General features: G+C 36.6%; 1 protein-coding gene across 7 annotated transcripts in view; it reads left to right on the top strand.

Moving 5' to 3' along the window:
* LOC143245062 (sorting nexin lst-4-like) overlaps nucleotides 1–13,870 on the top strand; it is a 109,563-nt gene that overhangs the window by 67,391 nt on the left and 28,302 nt on the right. For 3 of the 7 annotated variants that reach the window (XM_076490863.1, XM_076490865.1, XM_076490862.1), the window contains exons 2-4: nucleotides 1,624–1,710; nucleotides 3,793–3,867; nucleotides 5,986–6,168. In XM_076490863.1, the coding sequence (XP_076346978.1) occupies nucleotides 1,624–1,710; nucleotides 3,793–3,867; nucleotides 5,986–6,168 (345 nt within the window). Of the gene's footprint in view, nucleotides 1–793; nucleotides 842–1,623; nucleotides 1,711–3,792; nucleotides 3,868–5,985; nucleotides 6,169–13,870 lie in introns of those variants that run through there. The other 4 variants (XM_076490868.1, XM_076490866.1, XM_076490867.1 and 1 more) reach the window with 2 other exon arrangements.

Raw genomic sequence — 13,870 nt, 5'->3', positions numbered from 1 at the left:
GATATAATCAGAAGCTTTGATTTTACCAGTTCACCACTCTGATAATGTACTAACACAAGACCAGTTTAGAATCATTGATTAAAGTAAACAATATAGATTATGCCTGCAATTACGTGAATAATGGTGTTATAACTTAATAGGCTTATTTCTGTCTGAACTGTTTCCTCTGTATTTAGTGAGTTGAACCAAGGTAACATTTTTGTACATAGTACTGAGAGAAATATCTATTCATTATGATGCAATTTAAACAATTGCTTTTTCATTTCAAATTCCTTTCCTTTTTTTTTTGTGGTTAGAAAAATAATTTCTTACATTACAATATAAAGCTTGCTTTTAATGGTTAAAAGCTTTTATTAACAAGTGTAATTGGTGTAACTCACTCATCGAGCAGAATAAAACATTTTCCTAGGGTCAACTACATCAAAAGAAAGTTATTTAAATTTTCAGTGGTAAGCTGGTCTAGCAATGTTTATGTAACAGTATATTTCATGGGAATCAAAATTCACTCTACTGAATTTCTATTATATTCAAAATATTTAGGATGGCAATTGCTTATGATCAGAGTTACAGGTTTTAATGTGTACAATATAGCATTTTATATCCAACATTGTGTGTCTGTCTCAGTCAAGACAAGAAAATTCAGTGTGGTAAAATGACTAAGTATATCTCGGTCATCAACTATTGTATCTGAGCAGCTGTCATTTACATGGAGCAGACTCGCTTTTAAGTATAAGAATGTAGTTTAAATCTTTCTAATGTTGGGCATAGCAAAGAAAGTTCAACTTTCAAAAGACTAGTTAGAAGAGAGATGATTGGATGGATAGGTCAACTTATGAACCAGGTATGTAACACAGTGACAGTCCATTGGATTGACCCTGTATTTCAGAAGGAGTATTGACTGTAAATCAGATTTGTTGTACAAGTCAGTTGCACACAAAAAATTGAAGATGAATTTTATGTATTGTGTTTACATGAGCAGTGTAGAAAGTCTTTACTAGTATTTGAAGATTTCATTTTATCAGATGGAAACTGGCTATTTTCATTGGTTGAAGGTTTTGTGGAAGATGCTTTGTAAGTGTGCAAGTGATTAACATCACATACGTTTCTTATGTTAATTTTCAGACTTCTTTTTGAGACAAGTTGACTCTGTTGACGAACAGAGTTCTTATAGATCAGGTAGTTGTCTATTCAGTCTTGAAATATTCATATTAAAAGATTGGCATTTAAAGTTCATTTATATATTTACAAATGCAAAGTAGAAGTTTAGACTTGGTTTTAAATGGATGTCCTCATTTTTTGTCAATACAAACCAGTTGTAAATGTTGGAAAATGAAATCGGTAATTGTTTACTCGACTACATTTTGTGAGGCTGAATCCCTGTAGTCTCTTAGGAATAGTTAGCTTGAAACCTGTTGTTAGGGGCATCATATTACAAATAGGGCTCAACAGCACACTTTACTTTCAATTGGAATTTCAGATAGACATGATGTGTAACTATTTGTCACTTGTCCAAATATTCTTATAGTGGAGGGCATTGTCAATTTCTTATTGCATGTAGTAATTATTAGAGAAATGTAAGATATTTAAAGTACATTTCAGTAAAAACGTCTTTTTTTTTTCTAGGTACGTGCTCTTTATGACTTTGAAGCTCAACCTGGGACTGGTGAACTCAGTATATGGAATAATGAGATATTAACTGTAACAAGACAGGTAAGTGTTGGCCATAAATTTAGATTCTTTAAGATTGTTGCACAAGACTTGTTAAGTATTGAGTAACATTTATGTATATATCTTTGAAATTGTAATATTTATAGAACTCGAATGTTCAGAATAAGTGTATCTCAGAACAGTTGGTATGGGTTTCAACCTTCTGAGGTCAGTTGCAAATGCTCTTTTTGTTAATCTGAAGATGACCTAGGAAGGTCGAAACGCTGTTCTCTGCTTATCAACAAAAGTGTTAATACCTGTACCAGCCATTTTGAGATACTTTATTTCAAGTGGGTTTCTTATCATCAAGAATTTTTTAAACGTAGTTAGTTTACACCTGATAACTAATATAATATTGTGGCTGGTATGTTGATTGTTGTTCAAGTTAACTTGTTTGTTGCACAATTAATTTTTAGGCTGATTCCCAAAAAGTGTCAATTATCCACCAAAAAATAAGTGTAAGAATTAAATCCTTTGTTTTAGTTTTTCAATACTGAAAGAAGCTGAATTTTCTATATCTGACAGTAAAATTTCTTTAATTGTATTGGATGGTGAAAATAATTAAACAAAAAATTGAGGAAAATTAAAATAGTGTTCCCTTGTAAATTGCATAAATATAAGCTAAACCAAGTCAGTAAGAGACCAAAATTATTACAAAATATAAAACAAATTATTTATATAACAATACCTAGGACATAAGCTCTTTTCATAATATTCAAAGTGTTCCTGCAACATTATTAATTTTGTAATGAGGCATAAACATCTGAGTTTTACAGGCTAGGACATAGATGGTAGTACATTTAAGTTTGACCATTGTTGGGCTGAAGGGAATATTCCTGTATATCCCAGTGGGTGATACCTTTTTTGGGGAGGAACCATGGTGTAAATCTGAATTTTGCTCTGAGTGGGTATAAATCTTTTTTGGATATATCTGAACTGTGCAGAAATAGGGTTAAGTAATATTGTACATAAATATATAACTTGATAATTCTTCACTATTTTCTTTCATTTCTCATTAGAAAAATTAAAATACTTTTTAAAAGTCAGTTTAAGGAGAATAGATAACGGTTTAAAACATGATTCTATTCTAGTATATATTATTAGTGATTTATGAACTTATATGCCAGTGGATACTGTCACTGAGAAAATTTTCAGTGCTGTTTTAACAGAGATCCCACAGAGAAAAAAATGTCCCTTTCAAAATTCTGTAGAAATGTGGTCTGTAAATCCTCACAACTGTTACATTCTACAATAACTGCACATCATGCACATTACATTACATTATTTAAACTCTTTCTTAGGTATCTTTCAGGGTTTTTTTCCCTGAAGATGCAATTGGACCATATTTCAGGTTGTTGTATATGTTCAAGTACTTAGTTAAAAACATGAAAAATAAGTTATACTGAATGTTAGTCTCTATCATTTGTTTCATTATTCAGTGATTTCTCACATACAGCATTCTCTGATTTGTGCTTCACATTTTCTTTAAAATAGTATCTTAAGTTTTAAAGTTTAAAAAAAGAGAAAACAAATTGATGCTGTTAGAACATTTAGTTTTGACCACTTTTATATTCTTTAAAGCTTTTCTGATACCACAAGCTTGAATACTGAGTGCATTTCAATGCTAACCTTTGGTTACAGATATAACTTTTCTCATTTCAATTGTCAATTTGATTAAGAGCTCTACATTGCCTACAGTAATTCACTGGTCTTTTATATTGAAGGATTACATGTAACTACATAGGTAATTTCTATTAACCATTTATCAATATATGAATTGTTTTAGATAACATCTCAGGTAAGTATTGGATTACTCAATACATTTATATGATTGTCTGGTTATGCCAGGTGAAGGACAAAAGTAAAGGTCATAGAAAAAACAAGAAAACATTTCCAAATGTTTAAAAGTGGGAAGTATTTATTGATACTACATTTTGATAAGTAGAATGCAAATTTAGAAATTTACTATTTAAAGATTAAAGACAGTGTTTCACAAAATCTTAATTAATATAATTTTGAGTTGCTTTCAATGCTTTATAATAATGATAATTGAAGTGATAAAGCTGTTACTTTCTTTTGAAAAAGGATGTGGGTGAAGGATGGTGGGAAGGAACGAATGAACGAGGAGAAACTGGTTTATTTCCAGCAGGTTATGTCGAGGTGAGGGTTCATATATGTAAAGGAACTCTTCTTTTTTTTTCTGTCTTTCTTTTCTAAAATACAAGTAGTTATACTGAAGATCCATTCTGTTATGGCTGATTATTTCTAAATATTTGTCTAACTTTATTTGCATATTATCATGTTTTATAATCTGTGTTTACTAGATGGCATTAGAAATGCTGCTTGTGCTGATCTCTGTCAGGTTTGGCCCAGCATGGCCAGGTGGGTTAAGGCGTTCGACTCCTAATCTGAGGGTCGCGGGTTCGAATCCCCATCGTACCAAACATACTCGCCCTTTCAGCCATGGGAGCATTGTAATGTGATGGTCAATCTCAGTATTCATGGATAAAAGAGTAGCTCAAGAGTTGGTGGTGGGAGGTGATTACTAGTTGCCTTCTCTCTAGTCTTACACTGCTAAATTAGGAACAGCTAGTGCAGATAGCCCTTGTGTAGCTTTGTGGGAAATTCAGAAACAAACAGACCTTTGAGGTATATTCTAAATCATGTATCATTAACACTGGAGAAAAACATAAAATAATAAGACGACAAATCTTTTTTTAATATATAAGTACAGGCTGTCAAAAGTAAAATAACAAATGTTACTTTTTTTTAGTTTATTTCAGAAATAATTCTGACACAGGAGATAAAGCTGCATTCTAGATTATCTGATAACATATAATGTTACTCTTTGTCATGTATAATTTCTCTTTGTCATGTTATAATAATCAGTTATTCTCTACTGTGTTTTTTCTATAAATATACATGATATTGTAACAAAATTGTCAGCTTATTTTAAAAGAAGACAATGTACATACACTCATGATTTAATTTTTTAAGAGTTTGTTAAAATTTTAATGGATTTGACATAAATATCTGTGCCTGAATACTTTTTTCATAATTTTACTATTTTTAGATATGCTTTACAATACAACATGTGAGGCTTTATTTGTAGACATGTTTCACCATGATCATATCATGCAATCCTTTTTCAAATCAATATTTTCTATTAGATGTATGTGATTTTTGCTCTAAACTTGCTTCCACAGCTAGATAGTTTTAATGGTCAAATATTTTTAGGATATTCAAATATGAAGTAAATATAGTGCAAATTTTAAAGTATTTGTAGTTAGATGTCTTGAAAACTTGCTTACCATAGATTCTAAAAGTGTTTAAAGAGGCAATGAAAATGCTTATATTTTAATAGTGTACACACACACACACACCCTAGTAAAATTACCTAGCTTTGCTTGAGTTAGTTGAGTGTGTGTGTATTCTGAACCCATTTTAGCATAAAGGTATAACCCAAGCATCATGACATAAAAGCAATTGTTGGAATGCATTGTAGACAAAAACTCTAGATTTTCTACATATTTGAAGTTGTTGTAAAAGGAACCATTGTTTTCCTATGAAGATTTTGCTAGCTTACCTTATTAAAAAGGTGTGCATATGTGCAGATATTAGTAATACCCATATGCACTCCCTCAGGGTCCACTTAGTATTGGTGCAAAATTTCTGGTTTCTAGGTTCTTTCCTGTTGGAGCTAAGGTGGTCAAACACACATGCATGTCTGTTAATCTGGCTGGCTGTGATTTCTCATCCTAATATAAAGAATAATTTCTTTTCTTTTTGTTTTTTTTTCGAGCTTGTCTCGTTTAAACGATGCTCACATGCATGTGGATAAGTAATAATACCATTTTTTTTCTATGTGTTTTTCCACTTTATTACCTCACAAAAATATGTGCAGTCACTCATGAGGATAAGTAAAAATACTAAAGTGCACACCCTCAGGATCCACTCAGTATGTCTGCAATATTTCAGGATTATAAGTCCTTGGAGTTATGGTGGTCACACACACTTTTATTGTTATATTGTATTACCATTCAAGTTGTTATTTAATTTCTGTAGTTCATAGTGGTGTTTATTATAAAAAAAAGTTTTAACACTAGTAATAAGTGACTATGAAATAAAATGGAATAGAGTGTTCAATCAAACAAGAACAACAAACTTGGTGATATAATTTTGTTTATTATTAATATTAAGCTGTTATACTGAACAAGATGTGAATGGGTCTTTTACCAGTATATCTAATTATTTGTTGAACAAATTAATTAATTACAGATAATTTCTAGCCAACCTCCTGCAGTTCCACCACCACCTCCTCCTAGGGGACTTGAATATGATAGTTCTGTAGTTTCTTCAGGCCAGGATGCTCCTCAGGAAGTCACAAACTATGAACATTTTGATCCTGGTGATGATTGGGACGATGACTGGGATGATGATGAGTCAACATTTAGCTCTCAGGTAATAAACATAAAAAATTGTAGTGAGACCAACAAAAGGCATAGATACAGTGCATTTCATTAAGTATGGTAAAGTGTTGATGCCAAAAATGTAAAGGTAGAAATCGTTTTGTCTAAAGATTGGTGTAGGTTCAAGAATGTTTATATACCTTGTACTGATTTTGGATTTTAAACTTCTGTAATCCAAGTGAATCATTGTACAGATTTTTTTCACCATGAATGTTATGTATTTCTGTTTCATTTTGTGCATTTCTTCATTTAATTTACTATTGTTATTAAATATTAATCATATACCAGGTGACCTGGTGAACCCTTATAATGGATGAAAGGCCTCATTGGCTGGATATTGCAGATATAATATGATTGTCATGCTATTGTATATTCCTTGCTTTCTCTCATAAGTTCTTAGAAATGTATTGCTTTCTGGTAATGTGATATTTAAAATATATGAAATGAAAGTTTATTACATTCAAGTGAAAGGTGAATATTTATAGATTTAAGAGAATCATGTAATATCTCATGAATACTTTAATTTACCATAGTGACAATTCAAAGTTTGAATATTGATTCAATGTCTACAAGTTAGTGCTGTGTTCATTATTCTTGCAGAACAATCTTAAAGCATTTATATTACAAGATTATTGTTGTTGTAGGGACTCCTTTACAATATCTCCTGAACAAACTCTGATATGTTTGAAAGAAAGAAAAACTATAAGCAATAAAATTTCCTAAAGAAAACGTTATTATTTATTATATGTCGCATATGATTTTGCTTTGTTTTTAGTGTAAAAACTGAAATATTGATAGGTTGATTCTGTAGGTGCAACATAATGTCATTTGGAATATATCTGTCTTTTGTATATAAAAGACAAAGTTATTGTTGCTGATATTAATGTAATCATGCATTAAATCATGATCTCAATCTTATTTTGGTTACAAGCTGAGATGCCTATCTTACATCAAGTAACACGGAATAAATGTAGGGCTTGAATATTAAATTAAATCAAAACTTATTTCACACTTAATTTACTTTATCCAACATTAAAGAAATTGCATTACAGTAATATTACTTATTACTTTCACTAATATTTCTGTACACTCTCAGTATTTGTTGATGCTCTGAGCACTTCTTGACACCCCTCGGTGTGGATTCCTGTATGTGGTGAGGGGACCTCCCAGGGAAGGTTCTGTTCTATCTGGTTACCTTCTCTGGGATCTAAACATCCACCCACGTGTTTGCCGTGCGTGGCGACCAGTGAAGGGGAGGAGAGGATCCTGGTGGTTGAGGGGTCCAACCCTAACACACCACTTTGGCCTCGAATTCCTTGGGTCAATCGGCTGGTCCACTTGGGCTAGAGTCAACCAAGTACCAGTGTTGGAAGTTCTCAACGGGTGTTGTGGACATTGTGCCTGATGCTGGTGTTTGGGTATAGTGCTCACGAAACCCTGGCATTGCTGCATTGTCCTTGCGTGACTTTGTAGTGCGTCCCCTTGTAGGGCTCCATGGTGGGTGGGGTCAGTGGGTACCGAAATTTTTTCCTTTTCCTATGGATCCTCCAAAAAATTTAAATAAAATTGTAAAAAAACAGTCAATGGGTAAGCGACCACGTCTTGAATACTCAGAACAGCAATCTTCAACATCAGTAACACACGTACCTCATTTTCTTATATTACATTCTCTTTCGGAAAAACCTTTAGGGCAAATGTCTCCTTTTTTTATTCAAAAGGGACTAGAGGGACTTGCTGGCTCTCCAAAGTCAGTAAAGAAACTTCGATCTGGTGACATATTGGTTGAAACATCCACATCCCAACACAGTGAACTCCTCTTGAATTCAAAGGCAATTGGGAATATACCTATTGAGGTTACACCCCATGCTACCTTGAATTCTTTAGGAGTTATTGTTGAAAGGATTTGAAGAACGTTCCCGAGTCAGAGATTCTCGCTGGTCTCTCCACTCAAGGAGTTTCTGCAGTGAAGCGCATCTCCACTCGCAAAGATGGAGTTACACTGCCAACAAATACCCTTGTTTTAACAGTTACTTCACCACGTGCACCTGCCACCATCAAGGCAGGTTATCTCATTTGCAGGGTTCGCCATACATACCAAACCCTCTTCGATGTTTCCAATGTCAGAGATTCGGCCACTCAAAGACATCTTGTCGTGGTTCCCTGACATGTGCTCATTGTGGAGGCAAGGACCACGATGCCTATGACTGTGACATGAACCCACATTGCGTAAACTGCAATGGTTCTCACCCCTCTTACTTTCATTCTTGCCCAAAATGGTTGGAGGAAAAAGAGGTGCAGCGTTTGAAAACGACACATAACATTAGTTATCCTGAGGCTTGGAAATTGCTGTCCACAACTCCATCTCGGACATATGCTGCTGCACTTCATTCCACAACTACAGTGGGAGTGCAGACAGATCTCTCTGTGCCTCCAAGAGAATCGTTTTCAAAACAAATGAAAAGCCTTTTGACCTCCATGGTTAAAAAGGTTGAATCGACGTCCACACCCATCTCTGTTCCTCCCATACCTTCCAACAAACCTCAAGATCCACATCCTTCAGTTTCAAATACAGGCATTTCTTCTGATACATCTTTTTCTCCCACCACAAGAGACAAAACAATTATTCGTTCGCGTCCTCAGTCACTGGATTCCCCTTCCAATAACAAAAACCTGCCCACCCGACCCAGAGCAGGATCCATGGAGGTTGATAGACCTCCTCCGACTAAAGACAGTAAAGAAAAAAGACGAGGTCGTAAACCGAAGGGTTCTCCATCCACTTCACCTACCCGTTCTTAAAAATGGCCACGTTGATACAATGGAACTGTCGAGGTTTACGTTCTAATCTGGATGATATCAAAACGCTGATTGCTTCCTACCATCCTGTTTGTCTTTCTTTACAAGAAACATTTCTCAAAACTGCTGATACTGTCTCCATTCGGCATGTTTTCTCTGTACAGAAATGACAGGTTGTGTGATGGTCGAGTACATGGAGGGGTGGCACTGTTGGTTGATCAACACATGCCCACCCTGTCTTTGTCACTCAACACGCCCTTGGAGGCTGTAGCCATCCGTGTTTCCTTGGGTCATACCATCACTGTTTGTTCTCTGTACCTGTCCCCTGGAGAGACATATGATCAATCAGATCTTGATGCTCTCGTTGAACAATTGCCATCTCCATTTCTAATCCTAGGGGATTTTAATGGACATCATCCCCTCTGGGGAAGTGCTATTATTGATGGGAGGGGCCGATCTGTGCTCTCTGATCACAATCTTTCTCTTTTCAATACTGGTTCTTCCACTTACTTTCATGCACCTAGTCAGTCCTTTACCGCTATTGATCTCTCAGTTTGCTCCCCTTCATTATTCTCCCATTTTTCATGGAGGGTTGACAGTAATCCACTAGGCAGTGATCATTTTCCGATCCTTTTGAAAGAGACTGGCCGTGGTCGATGCCACCCTACCCGCGTGCTCCGATGGAAGCTGGATCAGACAGACTGGTCCACTTTCAAAGCTCTTGCAGAACTTGATCCTGCCATCGTAAATCAGCCATCAATAGACGACTGTGTGGCAGAGGTAACTGACTGTATTAGACATGCAGCTGCTCAGTGTATTCCTAAAACCTCAACATGTTTTCCACGATATCCTCGTCCGTGGTGGAATCCTGCTTAGCACGGAAGGCTCAAAAGCGGGCCTGGGATACTTTTCGTAGATATCCCACACTTTCAAACCGGGTTGCTTTCCAATGGGCCAGTGCACATGCTAGGAGGGTAAGACGTCAAAGCCAGAAGGAATCTTGGATTAAGTTCACAACCAGCATATCTTCTACCACCAGTTCCAAGATCATATGGGACAGGATTCGAAAGGTTAATGGGCACTACAATTCTGTCCCTCTCGATCTTACTCTCTGATGGTCAGGAGGTGACTGATGTTCTGAACATCGCTAACACTCTAGGTGAAAGCTTTTGCCAGGTATCTAGCACTTCTGCTTGTTCCTCCACCTTCCTGGCCATCAAGACTCGGGCAGAGCGATCACCTCTTTCCTTTCGAACTGACTGTTTCTTTGACTGTAATTGTCCCTTTACCCTGGTGGAACTAAAAATGGCCCTTCATCGGTCTGCCAGTACGTCTGTCGAACCTGATGATATTCATTGACATGCTGCACCATCTATCTCCTGCTTCTCTTGATGTCCTTCTGATTGTTTTCAACCAGATCTGGCAGGAGAATGTTTTTCCTGATGCCTGGTACCAGGCTATTATTTTACCTTTCTCTAAGCCAGGGAAATATCCCAAGATTCCTTCAAACTACCGTCCAATTGCTTTGACGAGCTGTCTCTGTAAGACATTAGAAAGGATGGTTAATGCTCGTCTTGTTTGGTTCCTTGAATCAAACAACCTCCTCTCGCCCACCCAGTGTGGGTTCCGTCGACAGCACTCCACCACAGACCACCTAATTCGTCTTGAAACATCTATCAGAGAAGCCTTTCTCAACCGCCAACATCTTATATCAATATTCTTTGACATAGAGAAGGCTTACGACACAACATGGAGGTATGGCGTTTTGCGAGACCTCCATACATATGGGTTACGTGACCATCTACCCATGTTTATTAAAAAATTTTTAATGGACAGGAGATTCCAAGTTCGTGTGGGTTCGACACTTTCCCGTTCTTTTGTACAGGAACTTGGAGTCCCTCAAGGCTGTGTATTGAGTGTTACACTCTTCAGTATAAAGATAAATGCCATCACTGAACAACTCCCTCTCACTGTTGCAAATGGGTTGTATGTCAACGACTTTCACATCTCATGTCAGTCGTCAAACATGAGATATATTGAGCGGCAACTACAAACCGCCCTCAATTGTGTACGGAAGTGGACTCTGGCGAACGGCTTTAATTTCTCTCTCTCCAAAACCGTATGCATGCACTTTTGCCGTCGACGGGGTATTCACCCTGATCCTGAACTTCATATCGGTGAAGTTTTGCTGCCAGTGGTCCTGGAGACCAAGTTCTTAGGGCTTATCTTTGATCGTAAACTGACCTTTATACCACACTTAAAGCAGCTTCGGGTCAAATGCACAAGAGCACTGAACATCCTCCGTGTTCTCTCTTCTTCCAGTTGGGGGGCAGATCGCTGTTCAATGTTAAAGGTATATCGTGCTCTTATTAGATCGAAACTCGATTATGGATCAATGGTCTATGGCTCTGCCAGACCCTCGGCCTTAAAGATGCTGGACCCCATTCATCACGAAGGACTTCGACTCTGCACTGGGGCTTTCCGTACCTCTCCAGTTCAAAGTATATACATTGAATCTCATGAACCTTCTCTACACCTTCGCCGTTTGCAACTATCTTTACAATATACTTCGAAACTTCATTCCTTACCAAAGCATCCCACCTGGAAATGTGTTTTCCTTTCTCGGTGGGCAGTACTTTTTCAGAACAGACGATCTGTCATTGCTCCGTTTGGCATTTGCATCCGGGCGCAATTGGATGAATTGGGTCTGTCCTTGGATAACATTGCAGATTCCACAGGTTGGCCCATCCCACCATGGCTTATTACAGCCCCCAAATGTGAACTTTCTTTCAGTCACCTAAAAAAGGCAGATACTCCAGATTGGAAGTACCGTCTTTTATTCAATGAATATTTTTCAAACAATCATTCAGTTCCCATTTATACAGATGTTTCCAAATCAGGTAATTCACTGGGCTCTGCTATGGTTTGCTATGGGTCAGTAATTGTGTGCAGAATCCCTTCTACAGCTTCTGTGTTCACTGCTGAACTGTATGCCATATCTCTTGCCCTGGATCATAATGCAGCTGAGCAGTACTCCAACTGCACTATTTATACTGATTCGCTTAGTTCTATACTTGCCTTGAATTGCTACACGTTAGCTCACATCCTATTCTCGCTGATATTTGAAACCGACTGGCCCATTTCTCATTAGCAGCTACTTCAATCCAGTTTTTCTGGATACCAGGCCATGTTGGTGTTTGCAGGAACGAGTTTGCAGACATGGCAGCTAAATATGTCTGCTTCAGCACCATCACTCCTATGCCTATTCCGTACATGGACTATGGTGTTGTCTTTAAGGCTCGGCTCCGTGCCAGCTGGCAGTCCACTTGGAATGAGCAACGTGACAACAAACTTTTTCAAATCAAACCCAAAATTGGACTTTGACCATCTAGCTTCCGTAAAGTTCGGAAGGAGGAAGTTGTTCTCACTAGGCTACGCATTGGTCACAGTTTTTTAACTCATCATTTTCTTTTATCTGGAACTGATGCACCAATGTGTAGTTTGTGTAACACTCAAATCACTATCAGCCACGTTTTACTTTCTTGCCATCGTTACAATTCTCAACGATGGCAATATTTTAAACATATTTTTTTCCTAGGGTCAGTCTGTAAGATTGGACAGAGTTATTGGTGATGGTGACTCTGTCCACCTTGATAATGTTTTTAATTTTTTAATGGCCATTAATCTTTTTAATCTCATTTAAGTGTTGCATATTTATTCATTACACCTTTTTAATTGTGGTTTCTTTTTTACAGTTTTAATTTCTCTCATTCAATTTGACATTGGACAATGGCCAGAACATTAAATAACTCGACACCAGGACTGGAAAGGCCAACTTCAGGTGACTAACGCTACTGTTTGAACTACTCGTTAGTCGTCCTGGCGAGTTGTTATTATACTTTTGCTGCATATCAGTTCACACTTTTACTACTTTACTTTTTAGTACTGGCCATATTGACTCATAACCCGGAACCAGGACTGGAAAGACCAACTTCAGGTGACTGACGGTGGTTCTTGAACTTACCTGTTAGTCTTCCTGGCGGGTTATGATCATTACCATTTTGCTAGAGTAAATATTTTACAACTTTGAAGACTGGATGTCACCATTGGTTTTTACACCATTTTCTGTTTTAATTACTGTTTTGTTTTTTACCTTCATTTACTTTTACAAATTTTACTCCATTTACTTGACTTTATCTTTTTACTGGACATTTGGCTACTCATTGTTACAATTTTGCTATGTATCTTTTAAAACTTCTATTCTTTTACATTTTGATACTGGTTGCTATGACACATAACCCGGAACCAGAACTGGAAAGACCAACTTCAGGTGACTGACGGTGGTTCTTGAACTTACCTGTTAGTCTTCCTGGCGGGTTATGATCATTACCTTTTTGCTAGAGTACATACCTTACAACTTCTTATACTTTGCCTTCTGTCTTAACATTGTAGACTAGGTGTCAACATTGGTTTTATACTTTTTTGTTTTACCTTCATTTCCATTTATGTCTATTACTACATTTATTTATTTTTATTTTTTTTAGATTTTTACCGAATGTCTGGCACAGATAGCCTCGCTGCTTTGTGCCATAAAACACTAAAACACTAAATCAATCAATCAATCACTTCTTGACAGACCACATTAAAATGTTTCTCCTTCCTTGACCAAAATAAAAGGTTTCTTTTGACTCCTACTACTATACACTCAATATAGAATTGATAATGAGAAAAGCAGGGACTTTTCAGATGTAATCCTGCAACTTTAAGGGTTTGACCTTGTGCTTTACTTACCATTTTTCATGTTACAAAAATGTCAAACACAAAAACAATTTCAAGAAAAATTTCAAAATATAAAGTTTTAGGAGTAAAAATTGGTCCAAGACTGTGGCGATCTTAACTAA

Source organism: Tachypleus tridentatus, chromosome 2 (genome assembly GCF_004210375.1).
Source record: "Tachypleus tridentatus isolate NWPU-2018 chromosome 2, ASM421037v1, whole genome shotgun sequence".
Classification (NCBI taxonomy): Eukaryota; Metazoa; Arthropoda; class Merostomata; order Xiphosura; family Limulidae; genus Tachypleus; species Tachypleus tridentatus.
This window is presented reverse-complemented; position numbering and strand designations above follow the sequence as displayed.